Here is a 13,682-nt window from a genome sequence, read left to right on the forward strand (position 1 = left end):
ACAGCTCTCAGGAGAACAGTGGCTGTGTCCATCCTCACTTTCACTGTCAGACCAGAGTCCAACGTTGTCAGCATATCCCTCCCCGAAACCGATTCATCACCTTTAATGCCTGTAACGCTTCTTCCTCAGATCCCTCATGCTTTACTGTACACGCTGCAGGTAATGTGATTTGACACAAAAACAAGGACATGCTGTTTTATTCGTGGCAATTCCATCTTGTTGGACTTTGGTAAGACCCTAGAACCCGTATTTTCGGTCTTGATAGTTGCGCCTTATACCACACTTGTTAGTTTGCTTCAACGCAATTCTTCTCCTGGGTAAGTGCCTTCACATGACTCCCTTCTTGCTAAGTGATGCTACCATTGCTTGCAGCCACCACGAAGGCTTGGGAGGGGCAGAGAAAGAGACAGCAGAGCGTTCTGAGTCAAAGGCAGATCGGAGGTTTTTGTCTTACTCCTTAGAGTTCTGAGTTTCACTCTAATATCAGAACAGGTAACTTACCAATCTAATTATTTATCCTGCTGTCTACAAGCTATCTCCACTTAGAGTCTGCACTAATCCATAAAAGGGGGGGCATTTTGAATGCAGAGTAATAAAATTTCCTTTTTTTAAAAATGCTATGTTCCTTTCTCCTGAAGCTCTTTGCAGTCCATGTTCACAGCATCTTATTAAACGTTACCTCCCCTAATTAGTATCATCTGCACAGAGGAGCGGTCTCTGGGAACTCCTTCCAGTTTCGGTACAAAGAAAGAAGACAATGAAGACTAGACTACTGGCGGCAGCAGTCTCTAGGAGATTCCAGGGCACATCTGTTTCATCTAGAGAGCTGTCTATTCACGCCAGTTCTCTGGGGCAGCTGCTCAGAAGGAAGTAACAATCACTGCCGGCACAACTACCGGAGGAGGTCTCCGGCCCGAGGTCTCTGGCCACGTGCCAGTGGGAAAAGAATCGTCTCACCTGCCGATCTGAACGGTGGGCTCTGTGGCATACACCGTGCCTGTGAAACCGGTGTGCTCGGTGATGTAGGGCAGTGCCATCATGCAGTGATAGTTAGAGATGAGGATCACATCTACCGTAGACAGATCTATTAGCTCGGTCTGGAAAGAAAGGAGAGGGGATGATATATCTCTCTTCAGAGCACATAGATCAACATGATGGGACTAAATGATGATGCTGTCAGAATGCAGAGTAGTTTTTGTACCACGGAGTAATGATGGCTTTCCTGCAACACTTCTATTCTCATTTTAGGATGCTTCCTAGTATTAACATTAAGTAATAGGACAAGATGGCTAACAATGAGAATGCAACCAGTCCACCAGCAGCGGACTGATTTTGCTAAACCAGAGCTCTGGGTTAGACATATAAGGATAAAGGACAGCACTTCAGCCACTGCTGCCTGGCAAGTGAAACCAGGTGACACGAAGCAGACAGAGCCCAGTACAAGCTGTGGGGGAACTAGATCGTAGCACTGCTGCCACGGACGACAGGAGCAGAGGGAGTGCACACAGGAACCACTCTTCCAAAGTCAACTGTGGAACCAGTTTCTGTTTTAGTTTTTTTAGAGGTAACATTTAATCACTAGTGCTAGATATAGAGACCTCCCCACCTCCACAAAAAAAAAAAAAAAAAGTAGTGACAGAGTCACAAAAGGAAATGACATTCCTTATTCCACCTGAGTCTTAACCCCAAATCTACCTTTTCTCCTAGTAAGGTCATGTGAAAACGGAAGACAGGTTGGCAGGTGAGGGGACAATGCTACTGTGTTTAGTAAGTATGATGAAAATGCTCTTACGAGGGAAAGATTTTCCTGTAAATTTAAGTCTCCTACCTCTTCTAAAGCCCAGTTCTCTCCTTGCACTAAGCTTTCCTGATTTGCCCAGGTGGAAGAAACCACTTCGTTCTCAGGACACTAAGGCACTTTATGACATCCCTCTGATGGCAGTCACCACTCTGTGGGATGGGAACTCAAAGTGTCACTTTGTCCCTCAAATATTAAATGTCTCTAAGGTCAAGACCCCTGCTGACTTATTTCTGCCCCCTCCCTCCTCCGCGGGAGCAAGCAGACAGCAGGCCTACGGCACTGCTGTTGGAGAAGCGTGCTTATCAGCAGCACCTGCTGTGGGGGAAGGGAGATGCTGTGCTTCAGAGACCTCATTTCAGCCACTGAGTGCTGCGCCGCATGGAAGGTACCCCTGGGAAATTGCACGGCGCACCCGGGGCAGCACACAGTCAGTCAAGGAGGTCTTCCAAAGTGGGTCGTTGAGTTAGTATGTCCCCCACAGGGAAGTGGCAAGGTGGCTGTGCCATCTTTGCAAATGATAGCGGCAATGTACCATTTTGCTGTGGGTATTTTCTGGTTGAATGACTTTACATAGGAAATAAGTTAATTTAATAAAGTTGCCAAGGCATAATCAGCTCCTGAGAATGGCGTGTATTAATATATTCGAGGTCAAAAGCTACTCACTGCCTAGAGCAATGGGAATCTGTGTGACTACAATGCTTAATGAGAACAATATTCAATTGACATCGCCCTGAACCCCACATTATACACTACGCTTCCGAGACAAGATCCTCATCATGAAAGGCCACAGAGCGTTCTGCCGGTCCTGCCCCCACTGCCTCTCCAGGAGCCTTTTAAACGGACAAGGAAGCGAAGGCAGAGTAGCAGAGTGACCGATCCAGAAGAAGACAGGGAAGGGCAGTTGCAAAAACAGCAAAACTCAAAAGCTTCTCTACTTTCCCTCTCATGTATAGAAACTGGGTAAAAATACTTGAATTTCTCTTTAATATATAAGAACCCACAAAGTCTAGAATGATGAGAAATTTGGTGAGGGTAGCTGGAAGGGAAAAAACACATACACACATACATACATATATATGGTGTCTGTATATATATCAACAGTGTCTACATAAACGTTTTTTCCTGAGAAGTAAATTTAATATACACTCACATTTATGTATTTACTTATAGACTTTCTACTCAGTGAAATCCAATAAAGACTATTTTCATTTCAAACTCCTAGTATATGGACACTTGGGTTCTACAGACCAGGAGTTGGGTCAGACTACCCTCACTGGCTGCTTACTATGCTGTCCTGGACTCTACACGCAGTCCGCGGTGTAGACGTTAGGGGACATGAAGATGTTCAAGGGGTTGCACAAGAGTGGAAATGATAAATTCCGTGAGGTCCAGGATCAGGTCCGCCTGACTCGCCCACCTGTTAGTGAGGACGGGACAGCAGTAAGCACCTCTCCCCTGATTCTCTGACTCTCCTCTTTTCTCCTAATTGTACAAGGCCTTGGTTCCACCTTAAATCAGTAACGACTGCTAACTTGTTATAAACCTCAAGTTATGACAAAAGTTGAAAAAATTTATATAGTTGTAGAACAGCAATTTTCAAACTTTTCATCTCATGACACACATAAACTAATTACTAAAATTCTGAGGCACACCAAAAAATATACTTTTTGCCGATCTGACTAGACGGCCATTGTTGGATGGCTGTTGTCAGTTTTACAGTTGACACCCTGGGGAAGAGAGGTCGGTGCCCCCGACTAGTCAGGGACCGCATGTTCTAAAAATTCTTGCAGCGCACCTGTGTGCCTGCAGCCACACACCGGTTGGAAACCGCTGCTCTAGAACCCTAAATATATCAATATTCCTTTAGCACACCTAAAGCTGAACTGTGAAATGGCAAGTGCCCAATTTCAAAGTTTAGTACTCTGTGGAACAAGTCACAAAGTCATCAGAACACCAATTCACACATTCGGCATTGTGGCCCATAAATTGAAGGTTGCAGCAGTCAGCGCCATATGTAGAAAACTGAAAATGAATGTAGCCTCTGGGATTAGGAGTCTTCGAACAGATGGGCAACTGCCCCACCAATTCCTAAGTGACGAATGAAAATGACAAAAAGAGTAATTGCAGGTAGGGAGAGCTCAGGATTCTTGGTACCTGTCTACCTTTACCCTTCCTTATTCTTAGTGCTTTACCTCCAAACTTCTCCCTTTTCTGCTACCTTCAATTCCATAACTTTCTTTGTTTTCCTTCCTTTCTTTCACTCTAGTACCCCAAAGGGCACACACACAAATACTTTAAAGGGAGAAAAATGTTCATCTACAGGCAAAAAAGAAAGTGTAGAAATGAAAAGACAGGGAGGAAGAGGACAAAGAGGAGGAAAAGACACTGTAAATTTCTCCTCGGCACTGATCTGTGAAATACCTCCTACAGGCACCGTAATCCATTGGGTGCAGGGGAAAAACAAGACTGCAGCTTCTCATTGATTTCCTCAGGAACCCTGGACTAGCTACTGGCTTCCCTACCCTTCATCTGTCACTGAGAGCGCCACCTGGGGCACTCTGGGGATTAGGCCTGTCAGCTGAGATTAGTTTCCTTTAAAACTGATGGAAACTGAACTGTGTTTTCTGCAAAGGGTAAGACTGGCCCTGGACTCTCACAGCAAGTCACACTATGGTAATAGTATGTACATGACAGATATCCATAACTCAGTTCAGAACCTGTGAATGTCAAGCTATATTCAATATGATCTTTCAAGCCAACAGGAATTTTTACAGTTTATTGCACTGGCTGAATAACAGCAATTCCCAATTACCCACTCTATGAAAAGTATGGCTAATCTAAGTCACAGGTATTATAATTACAAAACTGAAAGGCCTGAGTTATTTCTTTACCTTGCTCAAAACTATGCCCCAGTACAAGTGTCAGTGAGGATTATGGAAAGAGCCAGAAACAGAAAGAAGAGAGTGATAAACTCCTAAATGATATCTTAGCTGTATAACAAACTGACTGGATTGTGAACCAATGTCACCCCAATAAATTCAATTTAAGAAAAGAGCTAAGTGACTGGAATAACGGATTCATTTCAACTTGAAAACAGGCAGCTAAGCCCCTTAAAATTATTTCTTGACTTCATTTTGAGAGATGACAAGATACGCTTTGTTTATACAGTAAGATTCACTTTAATCTTACCTCTGGTAAGCAAAATTCAGGCACAGAATCCACAAATACATGACCTGAGCACTCCTTGAGCTCCTAAAAGAAGTGAAAAGAAAAAAGTCTAGGAAGAAATATCCAATAAATACAACAACAAAGAAATTTCACCCCCAAACCAAACTTTCCGTGAAGAATCACAGGCTGCTAGAGTTGGAAGGAAGCTAGAAGGTTATTCAGGCTGACTGCTTCCGGGTTAGGGTCAGGGAGGTTAGGTGTCTTACTCGGGATAAAAAATGCTGGTAGGTGGCTGACTCAGGACCCAAATGCATATTTCTTGATGTCTCTTCAAGAAAGCCATGTGTGGACACATGCTGCTTCTTCCATAATTCATGATCCAATGCTTCCTGAATCATAGTTACGCAGACCATACCAGCACCATCAGAATATGACGGGAAGGCCAATGGAAGTCAGGATTCCTGGGCACTAAGACGTAAGGGGTCAGAAAGTCGGGGGATGAGGTCATGGAACCTGTATGTATAACAGGCACCCCCAGTGATCACAATCCGGTTGGGGTCCTGGCCCTAGAGCTTCTTCCTCCTTCTGGCGAGGGGCAAGTAAAGAAGGAGATGAAGAGTAGGGAACAGGGATTAAACTACTCCCATTCCCCATCATCTTCATGAATATATCTTGTCCTTGCAGAGCATACAATTTATTTGGGACTATAAACCAAATGTAATCATTCAAAAGAAAAAAGTATAGTACAGCTCCCTACTCTGCCATCACCTACCGCATTTGATAGGCCTGTCTTGGTTTGCATTCGCTCACAAACAGACCCTGAGAAAAGGGCGAATGCAAAGTTATACGGAAGGTGCTGAAAAAGAGGAGGCTGGCAAGTGACAAAGGGAAAGGAAGATGGCTGATAAGGGATGAGCCACACACCACTGTGGGCAAGTGGGATTTTAACCTTGGGGAAACTCTGGTGGATGAAACATACACCTTGGAGTTATCCTCCCGGGGCACAAAATCTGAGATATTTCTATAGCAACCCCTGTGTTTTACAGCTGCGGCAAAGCTCTCCCGCAAACCAAACTGGTGTTAGCAGCTGGAACCATGGCAGAGCACACTGAGGAGACGTGAGTGGTCCACCATGGGGCTGCTGCACTGCCTCCAGAAGGCCACTAGAGGTGCTGTCTTCCCTCACTGACCCTTGAAACTGAAATCTATGGAGAATTTTTTTGTTCTACTAAGGTGAAAGCTATCTATGACTATAAAAAATATATAGTTTGGTTGACAGTTTGCTCTTTCCAGAAGGAGAACACTACTGTTAGAATTTGTTTTATTATATCATTAGTTACTGAATATATATTTATATATATGTAACTATACTTACATTTGCATCTGAGTGATTTTACTCTCAATCTTTGTCTAAATTTGCCTTTTGAATTTTACAAGTCTCATATCAGAACCTTGATAGAATATTTCTTCCCCTTGCCTTTTGCTGTAAACTCTGACTCCTCTCCTTACAGGAATACCATTTAACCAATGCAAAGCTGAGCCAAAAGGAGACTACTAGCAGTTCTTAATTACAAGATATCTGCCAGCTAAAAACAAATAAGCAATTATGTTTAATGGGAGAAGACTCCCAACTCCCTTAGGATGAGGTTAAAAATGATGGCAGACAAATCATGGGAAATTTCAAAGCTCTGCCTGGCTTTAAATCGGCTGCGTAATCTTCCCCACAAGGCTACACATCGGGGCATGCCTTCCTCACGTGACAGAGCCTCCTCTGAGGCTCTCCTCCTTCCTGGCTGGAGAAGCACATTTGCCATTCTGGGCACTTACTGTGTCACTGTGTTTTATTCACACTCCCGTCTAATGAAATGCGCTCACATACACATGCAAGTCATTTTGCTCACAATGCACTGGTGATGGGATGCTTCTGGACCGTTCCCAGGGAACAATGATTTACAGCCAGCGGAAGAGTAAGGCTGAAATCAGGTGCATATATTCCTGAATGTCACCGAATTTTATGGATTAACTATAAGGGAAATCTCATTTCAAATTATGCACTTGGCTTGCATTTGAGGTTGGGGTGCAGTTCACAGGAATTAATTCTGTAAAAAAACCCACCTCTTTATTTAACAACATCTATTACAAGAAGGAAATGCCTTATTCAGATGAACCATTTTAAGGATCTTTAAATTTATTCACCCTTTCAATTGTGAGATGTGAGAAACAAAAATGATTTAGAAGAGTAAGAATGGAATAGATAAGCTTTGAAGTTTTCAACCTTTTACCTCTGATTTTGTTTTTAGTATGAAACTTGACTGGATTATACTTTTAACATTTTTGGTACCTTTGGTCTCTCATTTATAAGTTAACTGCCTAAATAATGATCTGAGGAAGAAATTACTGTGAAGATAATCTAATGTCAAAAACTTAATAGCCTAGAAAGAAGTAATTTAAGTCACTCACTTTAAGCCTTATTAGTCAGTGATTAAAGTCAACAGGATGCTGAATCTTAGATTCCCAGAACTACGTTCTCTTTTCCCCATCACCTGCGAGGCTGTCCATTCCAGGCCGCCAGGGAAGGCTGGAGTAAGGTCACAGGCCATAGTCTGGAGGGGCCTCAGTGAAAGTTAACCTACGAACGTGTTTGCACCCCACACGCTAAGAATGCACTGCCTGGGAAGCTGCACACCCAGCTCCTCAGTCTTACCCTCACACAGCGGCCAGAGTGATGCCATCAGATGGTGATCCCGCTCTCCCGCAACCTTTTGCGGCCTCCCATCCCCGCAGGGACCCAAACTTTACAGTGCCCCACTCACTCTGTCCCCTGACAGAATCAGTTCAAAACTCCCATATTCGAGGATTTCAAAGTTATTTGAAGAAAAAAAAAAGTTTATTTCTTCCAGTCACAGAGTTGGTGGAATTCTCTGGTAAGTATCACCTTTGAAAATCTCATTGCATTATAGAAATGATAGTTTTCTTTTTGTGGTGACAAAATATGGCTTGTAGCTGCAGCTCTTAGATTTTTTTTTTTCCACAGGAGAAACTGGACCTGATTCCCTAAAAGGTTCTTAAAAACAATAATCACCAAGTACTAAAGACCCTAAATGGATCTCAGGATATTTCAGGGAGAATACATGGGGGGAAATGAGCCCATCAATCACAATGCTGTTGGGTTCCTGGTATGACAAGAGGGTTTCCACTGGGTGTAGATACACTTCAGTTAATCATTACCTTGTCCAAGAAAACATTTCCATCCTTCAGGGACCAGCCCGGAAGATTAGACAGCCTGGCACTGCAAAAGAAAAGATTAAATTATCCTAAGTAGATTATAATCCTTAGAGATTTCAAGGTGACTGTGCTGTCTCCATAAAGGTAAAAGCTGCTTGAAATCATTGGCAGCAATGTTCACCCAAAATACTAATCAAAAAGATAAAAAAGAACCCTGTTGTATCACGCTTAAGAATTATGTGGCAATGCATCATTAAAGAGCCAAACAGTTTAGCACTAAATTGGAAAAATTAAAAGAACAATGTGCAGAACAATACAGAAAACAGAAAGATGAATCACTTTCCAGTCACTGCCCTCGACTTCACCTTGCTTGTGCTGAGGACAAGCCTGAGGGGCAGGCCAGATGGGGTCATCGTCTGCGGACGGACCAACTCAGAGAGCTAGCGCTCGGGGCTCTGACAAGCACACTGAGCCGCCCACCAGCCAGGATTCACTGCAAAGGAAAACACCCGAGTTCTAGTCAAACTCGCATTCTGGATTCATTGCTTTTAAGTGGATGTCACTTGTCCCCCCTGTGGCTCGAGTTTCCAATTCTGGAAAATGAAGCTTGTTTTCCTAGTGTTAAAAAATGATGCCATACCTAAGTGAATAATTTCTAGAAGAGGAAGTTAATTTCACACGTATGTATGATATATTAAAATAGTCTGGATTCAGAAATCATTCACTTCTGGCAATCTCAGAATTTATATGTGTGCTATTAGTTGATGAGGGGAATTATGTTGGTAGGCGAAATGCAAATAGTTAAAAAAATGCTGTAAAAAGAAAAACTTAATGATCAGGTGATATGTGAAGAAAAACCACCTCAGGAGTATAAGCTGAATGGCAAAAGGAATTTAGCATTTCACCACAAAATTAGTCTGTGAAGTAAAAATTAAGGGCAAAGTAAGGGTTGGGGGCTAAAAGACTGTGTAATTAGAAACCAAATGAATGTATAGTCCTTTATTCTCTTGCCAAAATGATTTGATCAGATTCTAATTTTTTAAGCAAGTGATACGTGTGAAAATCAAATAGAAACATAAATATATGAATATTTGTCAATCTAGGAAAGGTTAAAAAATGAAATATGCATTAATCTCTTTTAAAAAAGTGAAAAATTTTGGGGGTAACTTTTGACAGAATTCCAAGCTTACAGAAAAGTTGCAAGGATGTAAGTACAATGAAGTCCCACATACACTTTGACTAGATTCACAGTTTACATTTTGCTTTTATTAATCAAAAAGTAGGAGTTTTGGATTTTATACTTGAGAATGAAAATCACCACTAAGAGAATCAAATTTGGTTGGTATGAATTATAACCAATACATTTTAAAAAAGAACACAACTCTGGGAGTCTTCTGCTCTAATCTCACAGAGAAATAGTCTATTGTCGGACTTCCGGCAAGATGGAGGAATAGGTGGACGCACCGTACCTCCTCACATAACCAAGATTAGAACAACAATAATTTACAGATAGAATAACACTCAGAACTGGCAGAGGATTTATCTGAATGGAAGTCGGACAGCCAAGAAGTTGAAGTAGACCCGTACATCCAGACTGGTAGGGGACAACGAGCCGGGTGGGCGCGGGGCTGGCGTGGGGCTGGCGCGGGGCTGGCGCGGGGCTGGCGCATGGAGGTCGGGGAAAATTTGGCGCAAAATCAGCGTGACAGCCATCCGGGGTGCAAGAACGCAGCGGTGATCCCTGAGTATGCAAGCTGCGGCTGGGGAACCCAGTGAGGCAGCGATTGTGGACCAGGGCAGAGCTTGCAGCCCAGGAGCCCAGAGAAGGGTCTGAGCCCAGGAGAATGGAACTACCGCCATTGTTCCCTCCCATCCCTGCTCCTGCCCCCACATAAAACGTCACAATCTAGCGACTGGGGTGCCCCGCCCCGGTGAACACCTAAGGCTCCGCCCCCCACCGTAACAAGAGCAACCAGACTGGAGGAAAAGGAGAGACAGGGAAAGACATAAGACATGTTTCCAACAGAACAGATCAGTCCCCCAGGACTCATCCTTCTGAGTGACTAAGAAATAGCCAATCTATCAGATGCACAGTTCAAAACACTGGTGATCAGAAAGCTCACGGAATTGGTTGACTTTGGGCGCAATTTAGATGAAAGGATGCAGGTTACCATAAAAGAGATGCAAGAAGATACGCGGAGGAGAGCCAATAGTGAAAGGAAGGAATCTGAGTCTCAAAACAATACAGTGGACCAGAAGGAAGATAGAATCAACCAAGCAGGAAAGCATGATGAAAGAAGAATTCAAAAAATTGAGGAAAAGCTTAAGAGCATCCAGGACACCTTTAAACGTTCCAACATCCGAATTATAGGGGTACCAGAAGGGGAGGAGCAACAAGTGGAAAAGTTATTTGAACAAATAATAAAGGAGAACTTCCCCAATCTGGCAAAGGGAACAGTCTTCCAAGAAATCCAAGAAGCTCAGAGAGCCCCAAACAAGTTGGACCCAAGAAGAAACACACCAAGGCACATCATAATTACATTAGCCAAGGTAAAAACGAAGGAGAGAATCCTAGAAGCAGCAAGAGATAAGGGGACAGTCACCTACAAAGGAGTTCCCATCAGACTGTCAGCTGATTTCTCCAAAGAGACCTTACAGGCAAGAAGGGGCTGGAAAGAAATATTCCAAGTCATGAAAGACAAGGACCTACATCCCAGATTGCTCTATCCAGCAAAGCTCTCATTTAGAATGGAAGGGAAGATAAAGTGCTTTTCAGATAAGGTCAAGTTAAAGGAGTTCATCACCAAGCCCTTATTTTATGAAATGCTAAAGGGACTTATCTAAGAAAAGAAGATAAAGAAAAGACATGTATAGTAAAAGGACAGCAAACTCACAATTATTAACAACTACACCTAAAGCAAAACCAAAAGAAACTAAGTAAACAACTAGAACAGGAACAGAACCACAGAAATGGAGATCACATGGAGGGCTAGCAGCAAGGGGGTGGGAGGAGGAGAGAGGGGGAAAAGGTATAGAGAATAAGTAGCACAGAATGTAGGTTGAAAATAGATAGGGGGAGGGCAAGAATAGTACGGGAAATGTAGAAGCTAAAGAACTCATAAGTATGACACATGGACATGAACTAAAGGGGGGGAACGTGGGTGGGAGAGGGGGTACAGGGTGGAGGGGAGAGAAGGGGGGAAATGGGACAACTGTAATAGCATAATCAATAAAATATATATAAAAAAAGAAATATTCTATTGTCACTAGCTGTTAATTCCTATCTCATTTCATAGTCATATAGACTTCTTACTTCCTGACAAGTGTATTTACCACCAGATCAGGTAAAAATACTAAATATTCTAATGAGAGTGCACTGACAAGACGGTGTGAGTGCTGTTCTCATTTCACGTGCACTAACGCTTTAAAAGAAGGTTGTGAACATTCACTCCCCTTTACAAAGAAAACTGGTCCATGGGGTGCCCATTCTCTCTGCTCCCTGTCACACACATGTAAACCAGACTTCAAATCGAGGTGACTCAGATAGCTGTCATCAAATGATTAGAAGTGGTACTCTGCTTATTAGAGAATCATTATTTTTTAAAAAGTATTGTGGTTTTGTGGTTTTACTTTTGTTAGACATTTTTCATGTCACAGTCTTCTGCGAAGCACCTGTCGTTTCGAATTTGAGGAGCTGTCTGTGGGTGGGACGGAGAGCATGACCACGTTGCAACAACAACGCCAAAGGTGCAGAGACACAGCAGTGTGTCCCCCGATGGCAAGGGGACGCTGGCTACAAAAATGAAAATATTCGGTTACTGAGCTCCAATGAGCTAGCGACTAAAACATGGAAAAGTTAGTAAACTTTAAGCAATGAAAAGGGAAAGGGACTTATTATTCTGCTCTTAATGATTACAAAGTTTGACTGCAATTTTTTTAAACAAGAAAACAAAGAAGTCTCACCACAGAGATCTACTTTAATTTCTTAGGGAAAAAAAAAGAATGCCATTAAAAATGTTACCAGTCAAGAAAAATATGTATATAAAATGTACTTTAAAAAATTGATAAAATATTCCCAAAAGTAATAAATAAATAACCTAAGGCATTTAAAAGCAATCTATCACCTAGAAAATAGTGAAACAGAAAAAATATGGTATGCAATTCATTTTTTCTTTATACTTTTCATTTTTTCCAATTTCCCACTTTGAAATGCATTACTTCTATGATCAGAAAGCAAAGAAAGAGACATGACTACATGTATTCATTCAAAAATATTTATAAAACTTATTTTGAGCAAAGTATGCGAAGTACAGAAATATGACAACAAATAAAATAATCCTTGAGTAGTTTACACTCTAGGTATAGGGAGCTAGTAAGTAGCAATTACAATAGAATAAAATAAAAGCTATGGCAGGTAAGCAGATGTTATGGGCTCCCTCAGAAGGGCAATTCTGAGAGTGTGTGGTGGTGTGGGAGAGCAGGGAATAGGAGCTACAGGGTAAAGATGGAAGAGGTCTTGCCCTGGCTGGGTGGATCAGTTGGTTGGAGCATCAGCCACTATACCAAAAGGCCGTGGGTTTGATCCTTGGTCAGGGCACATTGCCTAGGTTGTCGGTTCAATCCCAGTTGGGGTGCACATGGGAGGCAACTGATCAATGTTTCTCTCTCACATCGGTGTTTCTCTTTCTTCTTCTCTCTTTCTCTCTAAGGTCAATAAACATATCCTTGGGTGAGGATTAAACAAAAATTAAAAAAAGAAAAGAAAAGATGGAGGAGGTCTTTCTAGAAAAAGGGAACAGCCTCATTGGTTGTAGTGTTGTAAGGAGAATGAGGAGTTCATCTTCACTTATTCATTAACCAATCTTTATTTACGTGTCAAGAATTCAGGTGATGGTGACGTGACCATGAACAAAGCACTCCTGTCCTCCCGGAGGACAGACATATCAAGTGTCACAACACAAACAGAGAACACGCTGTTAAAAATGATGAAGCAGTACAGTAGAAAGCATGATGACATTTGCTAATGATGACCTAGGCAACATCAAAGACTCGCTTGGCTCTGTGATGTTTGAGGTGAGGTCAGGACAGCAGTGCAGTCAAGGAGAAGCTGGGGCAAGGGGTAGGGTTTGGACAGAGCAGAGAAAGTGGGTAGCTACAATGTTCAGTGCTTTCCTCCCCTCATTCTCACCAGCCTTTGGCATGGACACCTTACACAAAAGGTTATTCAAGTGAAATTTCAAGGAGAGAAATTCCCTCCCTCCCCGTCATCCATGCCACCTCTATGTCCTTTCAGTATAGAAACTGGAGTCATAAGTAATCTGAGAGAGAAGCTCCTGCTAAGCAGGCTAAAAGAGGGTGGGAGGGATGGAGGAGGGAGAGAAGAGCCTTCCTGGCTGAAGGAACAATTGTGTGACTGTCCCGGGCAGGAGATAAGATTACTTTGAGACTGAAAGGAAACTAGAAGAACAGGCATAAAGCCTAATATACC

At 42.6% G+C, this 13,682-nt stretch overlaps 1 protein-coding gene across 1 annotated transcript in view; it reads right to left on the minus strand.

The window, feature by feature from the left end:
- INTS9 (integrator complex subunit 9) overlaps window positions 1-13,682 on the minus strand; it is an 86,331-nt gene that overhangs the window by 42,145 nt on the left and 30,504 nt on the right. The window contains exons 3-5 of the mRNA XM_045831786.1: window positions 8,198-8,258; window positions 4,991-5,053; window positions 958-1,097 (exon numbers count right to left, since the gene is read on the minus strand). Of these exons, the coding sequence (XP_045687742.1) occupies window positions 958-1,097; window positions 4,991-5,053; window positions 8,198-8,258 (264 nt within the window). The remainder of the gene's footprint in view (window positions 1-957; window positions 1,098-4,990; window positions 5,054-8,197; window positions 8,259-13,682) is intronic.

Source organism: Phyllostomus hastatus, unplaced genomic scaffold (genome assembly GCF_019186645.2).
Source record: "Phyllostomus hastatus isolate PE091 unplaced genomic scaffold, TTU_PhHast_1.1 phas_contig_159, whole genome shotgun sequence".
In the NCBI taxonomy this organism is placed as follows: domain Eukaryota; kingdom Metazoa; phylum Chordata; class Mammalia; order Chiroptera; family Phyllostomidae; genus Phyllostomus; species Phyllostomus hastatus.